Source organism: Sturnus vulgaris, chromosome 2, assembly GCF_052056855.1.
Source record: "Sturnus vulgaris isolate bStuVul1 chromosome 2, bStuVul1.hap1, whole genome shotgun sequence".
NCBI classification, from domain to species: domain Eukaryota; kingdom Metazoa; phylum Chordata; class Aves; order Passeriformes; family Sturnidae; genus Sturnus; species Sturnus vulgaris.
Window position 1 is genome coordinate 30,007,217 of NC_142244.1, and position 17,735 is coordinate 30,024,951.

Genomic DNA, 17,735 nt, shown 5'->3' on the forward strand with positions numbered 1-17,735 from the left:
TTGTATCTACTCCTTTTGATCGTGAGTTAGCTAAAGATAAGAGTTGTGACTTCATTGCATATGCATTTCCTGGCTCTTCACATGAGTAGTGTCACCAAAGAAATTCTCTTTTGCTGTCGAAAGCAGAACTTAGTACTCAGGGATGAGCTACCATTAAGAATGATCATCTGAGGCCCCAGTGTTAGTCAAAATGCTTGTGAAGGCGGTGTCTTTAGAAAAAAAAAATCTGTTGCAAGAGAATATTTTGGCCTTGAAGGTCACAGAGAATAGCTTTGAAAAGGAGAACAGCTGTTGTTCTATAGCTGTTGTCCCTTACCCTTTAGGGGACTTTCTATCTGGGGACAATTTGGGAATTCATTTTAATACTCAGCATTAGTGAGGGTATGGTGCACTGGCATGAATTTTACTTTGTGAGCAGAGAAACAGAGCAAAAAGGCCTAGAAAGGCTCAGATTGCAGTAGGAGCCCCATGAGCAGGTCCTGATGGATTCCTAAGAGATCATGCTGTAAAACAGTCACTATTCATTCAGCTAAGATGCACAATGAGTTTTCTCTGGTCTCAGTCATGTATCTGATTAATTTTTACTATCAAGGATACTAACAATAACATTAACAATTTAAAAATAACGTTGTGATGTATGCAATGGTAGGGGAAGGTGATGAAGGGATCATTCTCATTGTAAACCGAAGTGTCTCCTTTTTCCAGCTTTGATTCAGGGATTTTATGTTATTGAAAAGAACACAGTTGTGAAATATCAAGCAAAGTGAAGTTACCTTCTGTCCTTTCAAAGTTCATTGGACATGGCATTTTTAGAGTGCATAGGTTTGATGCTGGCCCACTGCAAAGCCAAAAGTGCTGTAACTTAAACTCGTTATTAGTATGGGAAGTAATTTCTTCTTGCTGCAATCTTAAAATTCATTGGGGGCTTAGTTCTCTGCAGGAAATGCATAAAAATATCTTGTTAATCAAATTAAACTAAATAACAAATATTTTCTAGTAGTTAATATGTATGTCTTTAATATATTGCCAGTAAGTTATAGAGAGTTACATAAACAAAATGATTTTTTCTGCTTATATTTATTAGCCACTCAAAGTAGATGATGTTTTAGAATTGCATCATGTTTTAACACATTTAATTTTTATATTTTTTTAAGCCATGCAGATGGATCAGTAAAATTTTGGGATGCTTCTGCCAGTAAGTTTCTAAATTTCACTTTTACATAATGATGAAAAATCACACAAACACACATTTATATATAAAACAGGATATTTAACAGGGTGAGTAGTAATAGCTGGGCTGATATAATTAGGACGAAGGGATGAAATTAGGAATATGTTTATTAAGCTAAGAGAAAAAATGCTGCTAATGAGATATATTAGGCAGAAAAGGGCGAGGAATAATAACTCAAGGTCCAATATACCAAAATCTATGAAGGATGAAGTGTTGGTAAAAAATCCCTAGGGCACATTCTGCTTGTGTATATAGAGGAGAAGGCTCAGTCAGAGCTAACATTTAGTTCCAGTTGTCATGTCACTTCTATACTGAGTACAACCAAGTCTTCTTTATGGCTAAGTAAAAATAAAATATTAAAATACATTCATATATTTCAAAACATATTTAATCTGGTGAGGGTAGAAAAGACCCAAATCTTTTTTGTCCAGCTTCAAATCCCAGGAAATAATTGGGAAGCATTTCCATTCATCCTAGTAGGAAAAAGCTTCAGAAAATACTTGTTCCATATAATCCAGCTATAACTGCACATATCAGCAATCAGCATTTTCCCCTACAGGAAATACATATGGTATTCATTAGTAAAATATATTTATTAAAATACATGTACTTTGTGATGGAAATTTAAAATATTCTGCTTCAAATAATTGATGGTGCTTCACTAGGGCTCCTGTAGAATTGCCTTTTATTCTTGTCTCTTTGGTAGTACAGGGATGTCTGGGTAATATCTCTCTTTTATGAGGTATTAGTGTGTTAAAGAAAAGAGAATGTGAAAGAAGATTCTGGATGAAATGTTAGGCATAGAGAGATTTAATATGATCCTAATAACCAGTCTGTGATATCATGGAATAAGAGATACTTAAAATACCTGCTAGTTCCATGTGGTGCCACAGAAGTGAAATGATTAATATTGCTACCATTTCCAGCCAATTATGGGGAATGTTGACAAGTTTTTAATGTCACCTGATGACTTTGTCAGGTACTTGACGTTTTGCTTAATACCAAATATTTTCACTCAGTATGGACAAGTAGAAAATGAGGATTTCCAAAGCCTCATTTCACAAAATATATTTCATGTGTTAAATAGGCATACCAACTGAACATGGTCATGGGTTGGTTCTTTATTATGTAATTTGCCTGTTTGGAAATTGTGGTAAAACAGAAATATGCTGCTCAGAATTTACATTTTCCACTGTCTTCAAGTAATGGTGAACACCAATCATCAAATGAGGTCAGCAGTTTATCTGCAAAACCAGAAGTTTTTGAGAGCTTTAATATGAACAAAAGTAGGATAATTAGTTTTATTTAGAGAAGTATGGTGAGACATTAGACTTTGTCTTGTGAATATTTCATTTTTTAACAAGAAAATGCAAATACAGGCTCTAAAGGTAGGGTGAAACAATACAGGCTGTTGGAAGACCCCAAGGCATTTAGTCTATATACTGCACAGGAGGCAGTGTGCTAATTATTGCTTCTGTAACTCTGGCAGAAGTGGGGAAAGAAAAATACCGCTCACAGAGAATATAAGCATAACCTAATCAATATATACATGCTGCAGTAGGAATTTTTCTTAACATTAAAAGCTTAGATGATCAAGAATATTCACAGCCTCTTCAACAGTACTAGTATTTTCAGTGCATCTCCGATGTCCTGGTCCTAGTCCTGCTTTTCAGGGCATGTACTGTGTTACTTGTACCATACTTGGTACTCTTTATTTACAAGGTTTTTATTATTACAAAATTTTATTATTTATTTTATTTGCAAGGCATTAACCCCTTTTTAATGGAGTTCAAAGCTCATCTGATATTCCCTAGCAAACATAATATCCTACCGGTATTTGAAGACACAAAATACTTTTAGACATATTTTAATTGTGTAATCTTGTGTCTGAAAGCACACATCTGTGAGAGACAAGGACTTGCTAGGCCACTGGAGCTGTTTTCTAAATGTATCTTTATTCAAAAGATATTGCTTGAAAAAATATTTTTTTATTTACTTGTGCAGGTGGTACCCAGTAGCTCAGAGCAGCATAGAGAGTCTTGTCTTGTACTCTGTACCCTATGATTCTATAATTCTTCCAGTCATAATGTGTATGGACCCATTATGCCTGATTTGAAGTGCCACTTTAGATTTGCTACTGGCACTAAGAGCAACCTGAAACTTCTTTTTTTGCCATGGAGGGCAGGAAGAATTATGCATTTATTGCAGAAGCACTTGCTGTAGTTTGTGAAAATCCAGAAATGTTTTATGCGCTAAAATTTTTTAAAACATTAAAAATTTTATATGCTAAACCTCCTAGAGTATATCTGCACTGCCAAACAAAAATGTGTTTTTGCTGTATTCATCATCTGGTTACATAACTAAAACATTGTCCTTTCATCTTCCTGTTGCTCTTGTTACACAAGCTGTCCAGTCTGAGCTACCACAGTTACACTGACATAGGCAGCAGCTTTGCCTTTGTGGATATGCACACCTTTAGAAATATTGGGCCTGACTGACTCTGTCTGACCTTATCCAGTTACTGATTAATGCCACTGAGAAGCCAAGGTAAAAGTAGTAAAAACAGGGAAGAATGTAAAACAAAATGGGGTGAATTGTCACCCCTCCTTTACCTCTAGAATTCACTTTAGTGGAGTTCTAATCTTGACAAAAGCTTCTGGATATTAGGATTTTATATACAGGTATAAATAATTGTCTACTTATTGGTCAATAAATTCAAAACATTTTTTAACTCCCTTTAATTGAGAAGAACTTTGTGTTAACCAGGCTACCAACATGCTTTCCTAATGTTTTCTCTTGAATTGCCATACACTCTTTACATTCTATCAAGACCATAAACTCAGACAAATGGAATAGTTTCACTTCTCTTTAGGAAAGTATCAATATCATAAGAGCCTCTCTATAGCACTGATTATAAGCCTAATTATGGATACAATGATTTACACTTTTGACACCCTTCACCAGAAAGTACTAATAAGTATTTCACAGACAAATACCCTTTTGAGAAGTATTAAATACGTGTCCTAATAGTAATGTGTACCAGAATAGTATCTGTATTGTTGTCCTGGTTTGGACAATTGTATAATACACAACTCCTCCTCTTCGGCTTTCCTAAGATTCCTTGTTATGCCACAACTGAGAAGAAAGTGGGAACTGAGGAATTTTATAACTGATTTGCTTCATATTTGTATTTTTATATGTTTTAATATATTCCAGTTACTCTACAGATGTTGTACAAACTAAAAACATCAAAGGTCTTTGAAAAACAAAAAGTGGGAGAAGGAAAGACAACAGCTGAGATTGTGGAAGAAGATCCTTTTGCTGTTCAGATGATATACTGGTGTCCTGAAAGTCGAATTTTCTGTGTGGCAGGAGTTTCTGCATATGTGATTGTTTTCAGGTTCAGCAAACATGAAGTAAATACTGAAATTGCAGTAAGTACTCATTTCACTCTCTTATAAGAGAATATAATTTATAAATCAAATTGCCTTGCTTCATGTGTGCTCAAATGAAAATAGCAAGCAGTATAAATACAGGTTTAGGGACATTCCATTTTAAACCTTTCCAGGGAAATCTTGATTCTACTTGAGTTACTGATAAAAATCTAAGGGTTTGGGAACTTACTCTCCACTTCCTTTTTGCTATAGTAATAACATACAGTGCAGCTTTCAGATATGGTTTGCTTTTAAGACTTTATGATACAGTAATCTCTGTTGCATTTACCTGGTCTAAAATTACAGTCTGCTGTATGTTTTTATCAGTTAATGTACATTGTGTGCGTGCACAATGCTCTTTTTAACTCAAGTATTTAATCTCTTTCATTTCTGTTCATAAGGAGGCTGAAAATTATCAGTGGGTTTAACAAAACAAAAATAGTTGATCTTTTTCTGGCTTATGCTGACATTGTTTCCCTAAAGATGGAAATTATATAAAATGCCAGATTATTTGTCACCTTCCCTGATTATAGTTATTTTCCTTTTCACACTATTTTAATGCACTTCAGAAAGTTCTACAGTGGCAAAAACCTGTGTTATTTTTGGCCTGTATCCATGTGTCATTCTGTATGGATGTTCATTACCTGTAGTTCTTTTGCCACTCTTTTCTCCCCTCCCCACCAGGCAATAATTAAGCTGTCTGAATGTATCATTTCAGGAAAGGTTTAAAACTGATGAACAGTAATTTCACATTACTGGCTAGCTCATGTATAATGCTGCTAAAATAACTCCATTTCAGTATTCTTACATCATTCCACAGCAAGTGCACCTTATCTTTTATTATCTATAATTTAATGTCTTTTTTTTTCTGTCCTTCACGTTTATGGCTGAACTGCATCATTACTAGTATTTTCCAAAGTGTTATAATATGTGCAATTTACCAGTTTCTCAGATTTAATGTGTAATTAATAAGCATTTTTCTCTGAATATTAAATTATGTAATCTTGGTGGTATAGTCACAGAATTCCCCTGGGTTTTGTGCATCTCTGAAATGGGCCTTCTCTTTTGTTTCTGCATTTTTGCTGCTTGCATTGAAGTCTTCCCTCTAAATGATGGGAGTGTTTTTTAATCAAAAGTATGGAATTCTTTGTTGGCATCTGCACCTGACTTTAGGCTATGTGGTTTTGTCTATATTGAGACTGAGCTGGCCAGTCTCAGGATTTCTTTGTTGCCTGAGGTACAAAGCACTTTGTGTCTCCCTTCCCTATCAGCCAAACTGAATTTACCTTGAGTTCAATCTACAAATCCCAGCATTATAAGGCCCCCACATTGGTCTGACTGCCCTAATGTCAGTATTGTAATGTTTTGCTGCGGTAAATGGGAAGTGTGGGGGCTACTCAAAGGTTGCTCCGTGTAGCAGGGAAGTCTGCAGCTGAATATGCTTTAGGCGCATAGGCTGTGCCTGGAATTCTCTCAACAGATGTATTATTTGCATCATTTCATATCAGATTCTGGAGGCAAGGAGTATGCATGAAAAAAATTCTGCTTCATATCCACCCTTGGAGTCATAGCCATGCAATTATATAAAAAGCATTTGCTGCTGTTATTTTTGTTTTCTTATCTGAATCCACTCCATCCTGTCTCAAAAGGATCTATTAATTAAACAAGATCACTGTCTCAGTGAGCAGTCTTTCCTCAGTGAAGCTCCTCTTCAAAGCTCTTGAGAAGAAACATAGGAAAAATGTTTACACTGATTTGAATGTGGAAAGGGGAATCAATAAGCCTAATGATGAGAACCCGCAAAAATATCTTTACTCTGTGTCAAAATAAATGGGTTCAACTTTTCTATAACCCTCCTAAGGTCCAGTCCAAGCAGGGACAAAAACATAAGGAAAATTCACAATCATGTTTTTAGCCAGAATTTTTCTTTCTCTCTTCAAATGCACAATAGCTAGAACTTACCAAAATTAATTTTAGTAGTGAAAGGAATACACGCAGAAAACATTCAAATAAGAGTGATGCACTTCTAACTGGTAAGCAGAAGAACATACTCTTCAGCAGTTACTCCAGTCCTCCATAAAGATTAGACAGCATTATAAATTGTTTCAGTCAGTTGCAATTACTTCCAGATAAGATTGTCCTGACTCAATATTTCACTCATTAGTCTTTGAAGGCAAATGTTGTCTGTAGGTTTCTGTAACTGATTCAGGCACAAAATATCCATGGATTTTCAAAGGAGAAAACAAAAGTGAAGTTTTGATAAAAGACTCTCTCTCCTGGTTGAACAGAATCACTTATTTCTGAAATTGTGTGTGTTTTAGCACAATGGTTGAGAAACAGATAATGCTTCAGTACTACTCACCTTTATCTCCCAATTCTCATGAAATTTAGTTACTTTGTTCATCTTCATTCTGGTAAAGATGATGTCTCAGTAAAAGATCAGTAAGACTGAGCTTGAAGTGTCTACCTCTGCAATTGCTTCTATTCCTTTCAAGGCAGCAGCACTGAAATTATTGTTCAGCTAGTAATCCCCAAACCTTGTCTCTTTGAGGGCTGTACCTTGGTTTTTATTCTTTTCAAAATGAAGATTTCCTTGGACATCTCATGAGGTAGAAAGAAGAAGGTAGAAAGTATTTACTTACCTAGATTTGAATGTCCTGTCCAGTTCCTCCCTGGAGTCCTTCAGTTAATATTTCCTGAATTAGTGGAGAGAATTGTAGGGTGGTTTGGCCTCTTTTTCATTTTCTAGAGAGGCTACAAGGAAAGCAAAAGGTAACTGGTTTGAATTTTGCTTTCTAGAATCCACCAAACTCATGTTCATTCTAAGGAACACAGAGCTTTCTGTGCTGTAATGTCTGATTTCCTGGCCCCCATGGACAAATGAAGCTTATGTAACAATACTATTCACACTATTATGTTTATCCATCCTGGCTAAAACCTGTCTGAGAGACTCTTGTACGAGTAATCAGGGGGCAGAGTTGGTGATCCTTCTAGTTCCTATCTGATGTTTATGTTACTCTGTATAAATAACAAATGATGGTATTCTTTTCCTATAATGATAAATGGGGGTTATTTAAAAAAAAAAAAAAAGGACATACTAATATTTATTTGAAAGTAACAACTTTCAGCAGCTTTCCCTACGAAATGACTTATCTTTTTGTTTATATAAGTCATTAGAGGTACGACTTCAATGCGAAGTAGAAGACATCATTACTCCTGAACCAGAAACAAATCCTCCATTTCCAGATGCCTCTTCTCAGACTCCTTCTTTAAAGAGCCTTTCAGGCAGTACCAACACTGTAGCATGTGAAGGAACGATGAAGGACAGTATCCCATGTCTTAGGTAAGTCCATATCATTGTTCAAAGATACAGATCTTTCTATAAAGGATTCATATCTGTTAGTCAATCCATCAAATCCCGAGAAAAAGAGATTAATTGTATGTATGTGATGCGAACTGAGAAGAAATCAGAATACGGAACAAACAAAATAATTAAAGCAAAATAATCAACAAGGGATTTTAAAAAGATAGAAGTAATTGTGAAGAATATAAACTGTTACAGTAAAGGTTTGACTGTCATTTTCCAGTGTGATCTAGGAATGAATCTTCAAGGAATTTCTGAGGATAGTTAATGAAGAAATTTCCATAAAAGCTGTCACGTGCAAAGCTTTCTCTCCTTGATTATTTAATATAATACTTTTTTTTTTTTAAGAACTGTATGCATTTTATGCTGTGTAAGGCATGGAAACTGTGTTCATACTTAGGAAATAATCTTTAAAATATACAGCTATGAAACAGTCACACTGTGTGGAAGTGTTTATTTGTTTAATCTTTAGAAAGAAGCAAGTTGTTTTCTGCTAGAATGCATTGTCACTGATTTGGAGTAGATTAATATGTTCTTATTAATAAGGCAGATAATTATGGATTTGAATAGTTTAAAACAAGAATTCTGTACAAAACTATAAACTGTAATTTTCCAGCAATTAGAGTGCATTGCTGACAACGATTGATCTCATTTTGGTGAATTCATTATTATTTTGGTCTAATTATTATTAAATCTTTCAAATGCCTCAATTATTTCAAAAGCAGTTAAAATGAACATTTTCTGATTTTGCAGATACTTTGGGCTGCTTAGCTTCTTAAAATGGCATTAGCATTTAAAAGCAATATTGTGATATTGCAATTGCAAAGTTGTGAAATTGTAAAATTAATGGTATTTTTTGGCATTCCGTTCATTTGTCCACCTCATTCCGTCAGGCAGTTGAACTTCAGACCTCAGTTTAAGCATTAATTTGAACTGTGAAAATCAACAGAAGAGGCAGAGATCAGTTATTTTAAAAATCCAAATGTGAAATCTATTTATGGCATTGATATCAGGAAGAATGCAGTAATTTCATCATTTCACTGACTAAGATTTTTGCTTAAGAGAATCTTGATTTTGTCTGGGAAAGAGAGGAATTTTTTATATTTGAGGCAGAAAAGTTGTAATGAACCCACAGAGGTTCAGTTTGTTAGTTTTTAGAAATTTTCTTAACTCAAATAATCTCACATTAAGCTGGCCAATAGATTTTTGTCAAATTTTACACAAGGTAACAGTAATCTTATTTTGAATGAGAAGTGATTTTTCAAAGTCAGAATAATTATATCACTAGAACTGTTGGCACACTCCTACATGTAGATAGAAGTATACTTATGTATGCTATTGTCCTTCTCAGGAAAGACATTCAAATTTCCACACTTGCCCCCCATACCTTCGCTGGGTCCACAGGCCTTGTCTGTCTAAGAACTTCTGATCTAAGCAGAATTATAGTGATAAAATGAAAGTAGTGCTGAAAACACAGAAAAAAAAAACAGTAAAGACCAAGGTGATGCTGTTGACTTTATATGCAAGTCATTCAGGTGGGCAGCAGGACAGAATCTGAAATAGAGCAATAGTAATGTAAAGCTGCAGCCACCTGCACATGGAGGGTGAGTGCACAGCTTGAATGATGCACATAAAATTTTACACACATACATAATTGGCTTCATTATGATGATTTTCATAGCTGCTTCTCAACATTGTTACAGCAAATGAATGGCACTCCACAGTACATCATTTTTTCTAGCCAGAAGTCAGAATGACTGAATGTGTTTGTGTCTGTGAATAGCTACCAGGAAGAAAGTAATTGGAGGGACTGAATAATGAAAACTTGGCACCTTTTTTTTTGAAATCAAAAGTAACTGTTACCAAGAGAGGTATGCAGCAGTTTGGAATAAATATTGTTCTTGCTTTTTCAGATTTTGCAGTCAAATAGGCGGCTGTAATAATGTAAGAAACCAATGGATTTGTGATTATGCAGATAAATACTTCTGATGTAAATGCTGTTATCATAAAGCTGTACCCAGAATGTCAGTCTTTGTTCCCAGACTTCTGATATCATCCCAAAATTAGGTCAATCGAGGGTTTTGACAGTAGCTTCAAGTGACTCCAAAGAGATCAGGAGCTGTGAATATCTTGTGAAAAAAACTAAAAACCAAAACTTTGCAACAATGAAATTCAGTGTAGCATAACAAGAACATGTCAAGTAAACCACTGAAATGTCTACATTCTTTCTGCTCATACTCCTGCAGTCTGTATAGTTTTTTATTTTAAGCACTTTAAATAAAAAGCCATCCAAAACAAGTTGCAGAACTGAATATCTGCATTACTGTTCAAGCAGGATGGTTAGGGAAACAAAGCAAATAGCTCAAAGATTATTAAGCAGGAAGATGTCACAGAAACATGGGAATGACAACCTTAATCACCAAATATGAAATTATTTTACTCCATTTTTATAGTCTTTCACCACCTACAGTTTATTTCATGCCTAGAGAAAATCTCTGTGAAATAATACCCATTTTCATCAAAGCAGATCCTCAAATTTGCAATGAAAAATATTTAGAGGGAATGGTGTTTGCTTTTTTCCCTTCAGGTGACAGCAGTGCAAAAGAAAATTTAGAAGGTATCTTCAAGTTCTCTAATTTTTCAGCATGCCATTAAAAACATATTGTAAAAGTAATACCACATTTAAAAACATATTTTAGAAGATTGGAATTAATTCTGCAGCCGTTATCAGTCTCAAGGTAGCTTGTTTAGAAGAAGGAAAGTATAAATGCATTTCTTTGACAGATGCTTGTTGGAGCACCATGCTTGCCTCTTGTGTTCTCCCACATCATCAGTTATCCATTAGAAAATATGGATGGAAAGCTCAACTGAAAGGGCACGAGACTAAGTCCTGGTTCTTGGATTTCATTTACCTGTTCTATATTTTTCTAACATCTTTAAGGGCAGGAGCTGAAAGCTGAAAATGGGGTATAAGATGGAAAGACCACCACTATTATGCCTCTTAAAGGCTTATCTGAAGACGTTAGAAATTGCAGGGCTCCATCACAAAGATACTCTGAAGGATTATTTGAAAAATATTCAGCTTCTGCTTGCTGTGACGTTTCTTTGAAAATAATACATCTTTACTGTATACAATTCTTGTCTGTAGTTTCAGTTTATCCTGGTCTCAAAGGATCCCTCTCCCTTAGCAGCTTGAGTTCACAGATGTTCACACCTTTGTTCTCAGCACAAATACTCCTGGGTAATCCAGGGCTTGCTTCATTAAGGTTATGAATAGTATCACTTCAGAAATGCTTATGGATGTGTATCATATGAACAAAGAAAAGGGCAAAGCTTTAGTGCCAGCATACCAGGTCAGAAATTGCAAAACTGAGCAGAGGTTTGCTATTGATAGAAAACAACAATACAAAGCTATTGCCAACTGTAGTGGGTTGAGCACTTGATGAGCTGCAGTGTCACCTCTTTCCTATGACAATATCCAAGCCAAGTGCCTGATTACAAATACACATGTAAGGTCTGAAGAGTACTACTGGGAAAAGAAATAGAACAGTGTGCCAAACCGCTGTTAAGGAAATGCGTTTAGAGGACAGAAGAATAATGGCTTTCTCATAAAGTAGACTGCCCTGTTTCATGCCTGTGCTGTGGGCAAAGGGATGCAATAAAAGCACTCTCACCAGTAACAGGTACAGTGAAAATGCACTGAGTAGTTGGTTTTTACCTGTAAATTACTACTACAGTGTGAATGTACTAATGACTAACATGACCACCTCAGAGCATTGCTATAATTGTGTAGTGTTTTCTTTCAGCATATCCCACATTGTTGTACCACTCAAAAAAAGCACATAAAGTAGTCATACAGAGGTGTTCAGCTCTTACACTTCCCCTTAAAATGCACACCTTCACTACTTACTTTGCAAGTCACTGAACTCGCCATAACACAGTAGGAACAGGTTCTAATAGTTAGATTTGGTGTAGGAACCATTCATTCACATATTAGGTGATTATACTCCTAGAAATACAACAGGACTTGTTTGCACTACATGGACAAATAGATTTGTCAAGTCCATACATTTTTAATATGCTCTAGTGAGGACAACTACAGAAGGGTGTATCTTCTCATCTTCTCTTGCCTCTGCATTTTTCTATGATGCTTTCTTCAGAAAAAAAGTTCCAAATACACAGAAATGTTCTTTTTCAAAGTCTCAAAAGGAAGCTGAAAACAGTGGTAATAAAGAGATGGGGTCTCCAGCTTGATGCAAGCATGAAGCCATTTATTGATACACACAGGAGAGTTTATATACCTTTTCAGCTATAGCTAAAAATAGCACACCAATAGTATTTGTGTAACTAGGCTATATTGCTTAATTGTAACTAGGTTACAACTAGTTGCAGTGCTTAATCAATGCCTCATTCCAAGCAAACCAGATATGTACAGTATTTGCATGATTCCCCACAAAACAGTCTACTAAGCACTTCATACCAAGCACTCTCTTATCTCTTACATTCCTTCTTCAAAATCCCACTTACTCTTGCCAAGGCTTGCAGCCTACTATGGCTACCACATCCCTGTCAGTTGTGACAAGCTGAGCAGAGCTCACAGTTCTGCTCTCTAGCTGTATTCCCACAGAAAGTGTTTTAGGTTTTCCATTCAAGGTGACAATTCCTAATGATGCAAAGCAGTTGTTTTTCATGGCCCAATGTTTGTTTGTTTGTTCTTATTTTGTACCCCTTCTTAGTGTTAAGGCTCGACATGTGCGGATGCCTCCTGGCTACCAGGCAGATCTCGTTATCCAGTTAGTGTGGGTGGATGGTGAGCCTCCACAACAGATTACCAGTCTTGCTGTAAACTCTGCTTATGGACTGTAAGTAACTCAGAATTAAGGTTGCATTGATTTATTTATTTATTTTATTGCACTAAATCATGTTTTCCAACTATACTTTGAAATTATCCACAGACAATTAAGGCCAAAGCAAAGTATTGAAAAGAAGCCATCAATAGATTCTTGGGGAAAAATTATATGAGCCGACAGAGAATGTAATATGAGATGTTGAACTGCCATTCTTGCCAATATTTTTACAAATCCTATTTTAGAGACTGAATCTTTTTGCATAATTCTTTCCATTCTTTCCATTAAGATCTAATTGCATTTTAAATCTGTAATTTTCAAAGTTATTTTGAAAGGTTCACCAAGGTGAAATGCATTTAATGGAAAATCGGGAAGTGATTAACTGTTAAATGCCATTTATCATGACATCATATCTTAGTTGGAAATTGTCTTCTAAGAGCAGCATTTTTATGTCTGTGCTAATGTCTGTTTGCACAAGAATCGGCGACCTGAAATTGAGAACTGAGTAAGGAACATTTAAATGCTGTATTCTGGATGACAATGCAAATGAGTGTGTGTAATTGTTTCCTCAGGTTCAGTTTATTTGCAAATAGTTTATTTTTTTCCCTTACTGAGTCACCCTGATACATTAAAATGGTTTTCCCTGTAGGTGTTACTACAGTAAAACTATTGGCTGTAATGGGTGTTAGGTGCTGACTCCTGCTGATTTTCAGTAAATCACTGTTACTCTTTTCAGAGACTTTGGCAGTTTAATGCAGAGTTTTTACATTTCTGAAAAAATATTGTCTTCTGGGGGCTATTTTTCCAGGTTTTCAGACTGAATTTCTAGATTGTTTCCTATTAATGAATTCTAGGAGTTTTTTCCTTTACCATACCTTTATGCATTTGTCACTTGTGCAAATTGTTAGGTTTTGCCTGATTTGCTCCCTTGCATGTCTCAGACCTCAGGGCAGCATCTGAATAATCACACCGTTCTCCTACTTCTAAACTATTCTGATAGGTTGTGGTTCTTCTAATGGTCACAGTGGTTTCCTAAACTACTGATTTGGTTCAATCAAGTGCTTAAAATTGTTTCATTTGCTAGGAGCAATGGTAGTTTACAGGACAGTCTCCTTTAAAACACCATAAGCTAAGTACAAGAGTGTTTCAGAAATGAATGCATGTGTGAATAAAGTAGGCTGATAACCTAAATTTAACTTTCCTCCAAAATCTACCCGAGAAAAATCTTTTTCCTTACATATTTTCTGCAGACTCCCTTTTCTCTTCTTCTCTCTGTCACGATCCCCTGTTAGTACAGGCGGGAATCGTGATGGCTCGTTTGGATCTCAGGAGTGCAAAAGACAACAACAGGGGACAAATCAGTTTGCTCAAAGCAAAATGCACTTTATTGAGTGCCAACAACTCAGTTTTGCGATCGAGGGAGAGTTAAAGGAAACAAAGTAAAGAGAGAGAGAGAAAAAGGGGGGAATGGGGAATAGCTACCAACAGATGAGACAGTTGTCTTCGTGGTCTGGCCAATGGACTCTGGCATCCTCGTGGTCCCAGCTAATAGACGTGTCTTCTGTGGGGATATCTCAAAAGCTTCTCCAGAAGGTCACTGTTTTATAGTCCTTTTCCAAAGCGAGTGGCATCTGGCCAAGAGGTGGGGAGATTGGTGGGCCATTGTGAGCTGCTCTGGGACAGAACATGCAGTGGTGCTCCGAGAAGCAGCTCTAGGCATAGTACTGTGGACAGCACAGCAAGCACAGCACACCAGCAAACAGTCCCTTGGCCAGCATCCACCTTGACCAGGCCAGAACTCCTGTCTAGAAGTGGGTGGGGGGTCCTCAGGGTAGCCTCTATCCTCACAACGGTCGTGAGGCATATGAGGGAAACTCCAGACAGACTTTTACACTCTCTTAGCTTTTTCCTCAGGCCTATCATAAGGCACAGTCCTTTCTTTCCTCAGAATTTTTGTTTACTACTTTAATTGTTACCTGTTGTCTATTTTCACAATGTAGAAAAACCTATTCCACTTCAGCATGTAGCCTGAGAACATGCAATTTTTTCCATGCTAATTGTAGAGTTATTTGGGTCATCTATTGCCTAATTTTTCTTCCTATGCTAATCAGTTTAACTAGGTTGAAGACATAAGATGGTGTGTGTTATAGAGAGTCTGTTTCCAGCATTCTTTTAATTCCTATGATTTCTGGAACTGTTTTACCACAGCCATGAAACGGGAATAAAGTGAGATGTAAAAAAACCTTTATTCCCAGCAAAGACGAAAGACTGCAGACACTGCAAAATTTTATTTAATGTATTTGGTTTACTTTTAACAGTACCAAGGCCACAAATTAAAAGTATTAACACCTGTTTTATTTATGTTGAAATTAATCATCAAAAACTTCTTCATGTTATGAAAGTAGAAAATAAAATTTTACAAAATGCTTCAATTACAGCTGAAGAACTAGGTTTACCTTGAGAAACAAGGTTAAATAAAAATAATAAATTTGTTTTGAAGTAGGTTCTGTTGGACTGAAAGCAGTCACTGAAAATCTATTACCGGCTCATGGGGTAACAATTTTCAGCTAATCTGCATATTTATTGTCAAGAAATGTCTGATAAGGGTTTTATGACATTTCTGTAAAAGATACCAACAGAATAGAACATCACCTAGCAACTAATTCTGTTCATTGCTCAAAACTGAGAAATTCATTTTGTATTTGATTTCATAAGGGCTTGGTTGTTAGCAATTTATCTTAAGCCTTGTTAATTGTAATGGCTATCTAAATTTTTTTACCCATCCTCAGATGTGTTATTAATGAGCAATTTCGAATTCTATTTTAAACTAATTTGTTCAGGTATAAGAAATATTAGATCCATGCTTCTGGTGAAATTAGAAGAGTTTAGAAAAATACAGACCAGGAAATGATACATTTTGTTAAATTACTGACCAGGGGTGTGAATGATCACTAGCTCTTCTTGTGACTCGTGTTTTCCAAAATTAATAAATCTCAAGTTAATAATTTTCAAAGTGCAAATGGCTGTTTTTTACCCCAAAGTATTAATATCTGAGATTGACACTTGTCATTTTTATTCCTTTTTTTTCCCCTCCACCCAGAATGCAGGGATTTAGGAACACATACAGTCAACCCTCTTTTAGTCTAAAACCATTATCCCCATTCACATGAACCCTTTTCTCAAGCTTATCCAGGTCCTTCTGGATGACACTTGTCCCTCAGGCACATCTCAGCTTGGTGTTGTCTGCAAATTTACTGAAGGTGCCCTCGATTCTATTTTCACTGTCACTGATAAAGACATTAAGCTGTACTGGTACCAGGATGGGCCCCTGAGAGACAGGAAAAAATGGTCAATGGGGAAAAATCCGTAGTATTTCTATAAATCCCGTACTGCAGTCAGTGTTGACACTAGAGTGGTAAACATGGTGTAGTAACAACCAATAGAATTCAAGCCACTTGCAGATGGTGCCTTAATTTGTTAGTTTGACAATTATGGAAAAATAATTCCATTTTTCTTTACATACAACCTTTTATTTGCTATATGGAACCCTCTTTTGTAATAATAGAAACAATGTATGAAAAGGTAGGACAGAAGAAAATTTTCAAGCTACCCTGCTTACCCTCCACCTCATTACTTTTCTTCTGCACTGTTCTTTGTCCACACACCAATTCCTTTCAGATATTTTGGAGATAGATTAAGAAGAGTCAGGTGGAGGTGAGTGCACAGCTCACTTTTAGTGTGAAGTAAGTGCTTAAATATTTTGTTTTGAAATAACCATCTTAATCACTTTTTACATAAAATGACAGAACCTGATAGCAAGTGATTCTGAATATGACTGAACATGGTTTGGGTTTTTGAGTTTCTTTTTGGCTGTACCTGCAATCCTTTCTGTCTGGAATTTAAAATTGCAGTCTGATACAGAAGGAGAGAGATCTTGCCCATAAATCAAGCCACCATCAAAATGCATTTGCAGAAGCATTTCAGAGGGGTAGAGACTGTTTTAACATAAATCTTTGCAGTAGATAAGCTGACAGAGTTGGAAGGAAATTTTATAAATGCCTTTCAGATTTCGGTATCTCCACAAGACAGCCTAATATATTTCATTTGTCATTTACATTTAGCTTTAAATGAATTTTTAACATATATTTGTATTTTATATAAATGCATAACCACTATTTAAGATCTACATCCTGATTTGTAAGCTTATTCGGTATCACTATTATTAGAATTATATTGTTCAGTGAAGCAACGTTTAGACATTACTACAATGTGTTTGATGCAGAAAGTTGGTAGAAGTTGTAAGTCTGCTTTCTGGAAAGTTAATTCAGAGAACAGTTATTGAAATTCAGGATTACAAATCTGTAAGAAATAAAAAATGTGAGCTTGAGTAGTTCCTGAAGAAAAAGTTTGTACACTGTTCATAACAATAATTAGTATTGTTTTCATAATTTAGTTACATATTACTAGCACTTCTGAGGGACGTTTCTCTTTGTAGAGTGGCTTTTGGGAACTGCAATGGTTTGGCCGTTGTGGATTTCATGCAGAAGACTGTCCTGCTGAGCATGGGTACCCTCGACCTCTATGGATCCAGTGATCCATACCAGCGCCAGCCCCGCTCACCTCGCAAGAGCAGGCAGTTTGCTGCAGGTAGGAAAGAAATAATTTTGGCTATGAGCTTGATATGTTTCTTTGGTTTTTTTGCCTGCGGCTTTTTCTAGTGCTTTTGGAATGCATGACTATTTGCTGGCCAATGGAGTTTCTATAACTTGGCAAAAGAAATTAGACATTCTCTAGGTGCGGGCACTTTCACAGAAATTAAATGTTTTATGAGGTTTTTTTTCTTTTTGGGATGGAGGTCA

At 36.0% G+C, this 17,735-nt stretch overlaps 1 protein-coding gene across 9 annotated transcripts in view; it reads left to right on the forward strand.

Moving 5' to 3' along the window:
• The window catches only part of STXBP5L (syntaxin binding protein 5L), a 189,081-nt gene that overhangs the window by 122,522 nt on the left and 48,824 nt on the right, over positions 1 to 17,735 (forward strand). For all 9 annotated transcript variants that reach the window (XM_088159032.1, XM_088159037.1, XM_088159033.1 and 6 more), the window contains exons 14-18: positions 1,155 to 1,195; positions 4,448 to 4,665; positions 7,836 to 8,008; positions 12,766 to 12,891; positions 17,372 to 17,523. In XM_088159032.1, the coding sequence (XP_088015158.1) occupies positions 1,155 to 1,195; positions 4,448 to 4,665; positions 7,836 to 8,008; positions 12,766 to 12,891; positions 17,372 to 17,523 (710 nt within the window). The remainder of the gene's footprint in view (positions 1 to 1,154; positions 1,196 to 4,447; positions 4,666 to 7,835; positions 8,009 to 12,765; positions 12,892 to 17,371; positions 17,524 to 17,735) is intronic.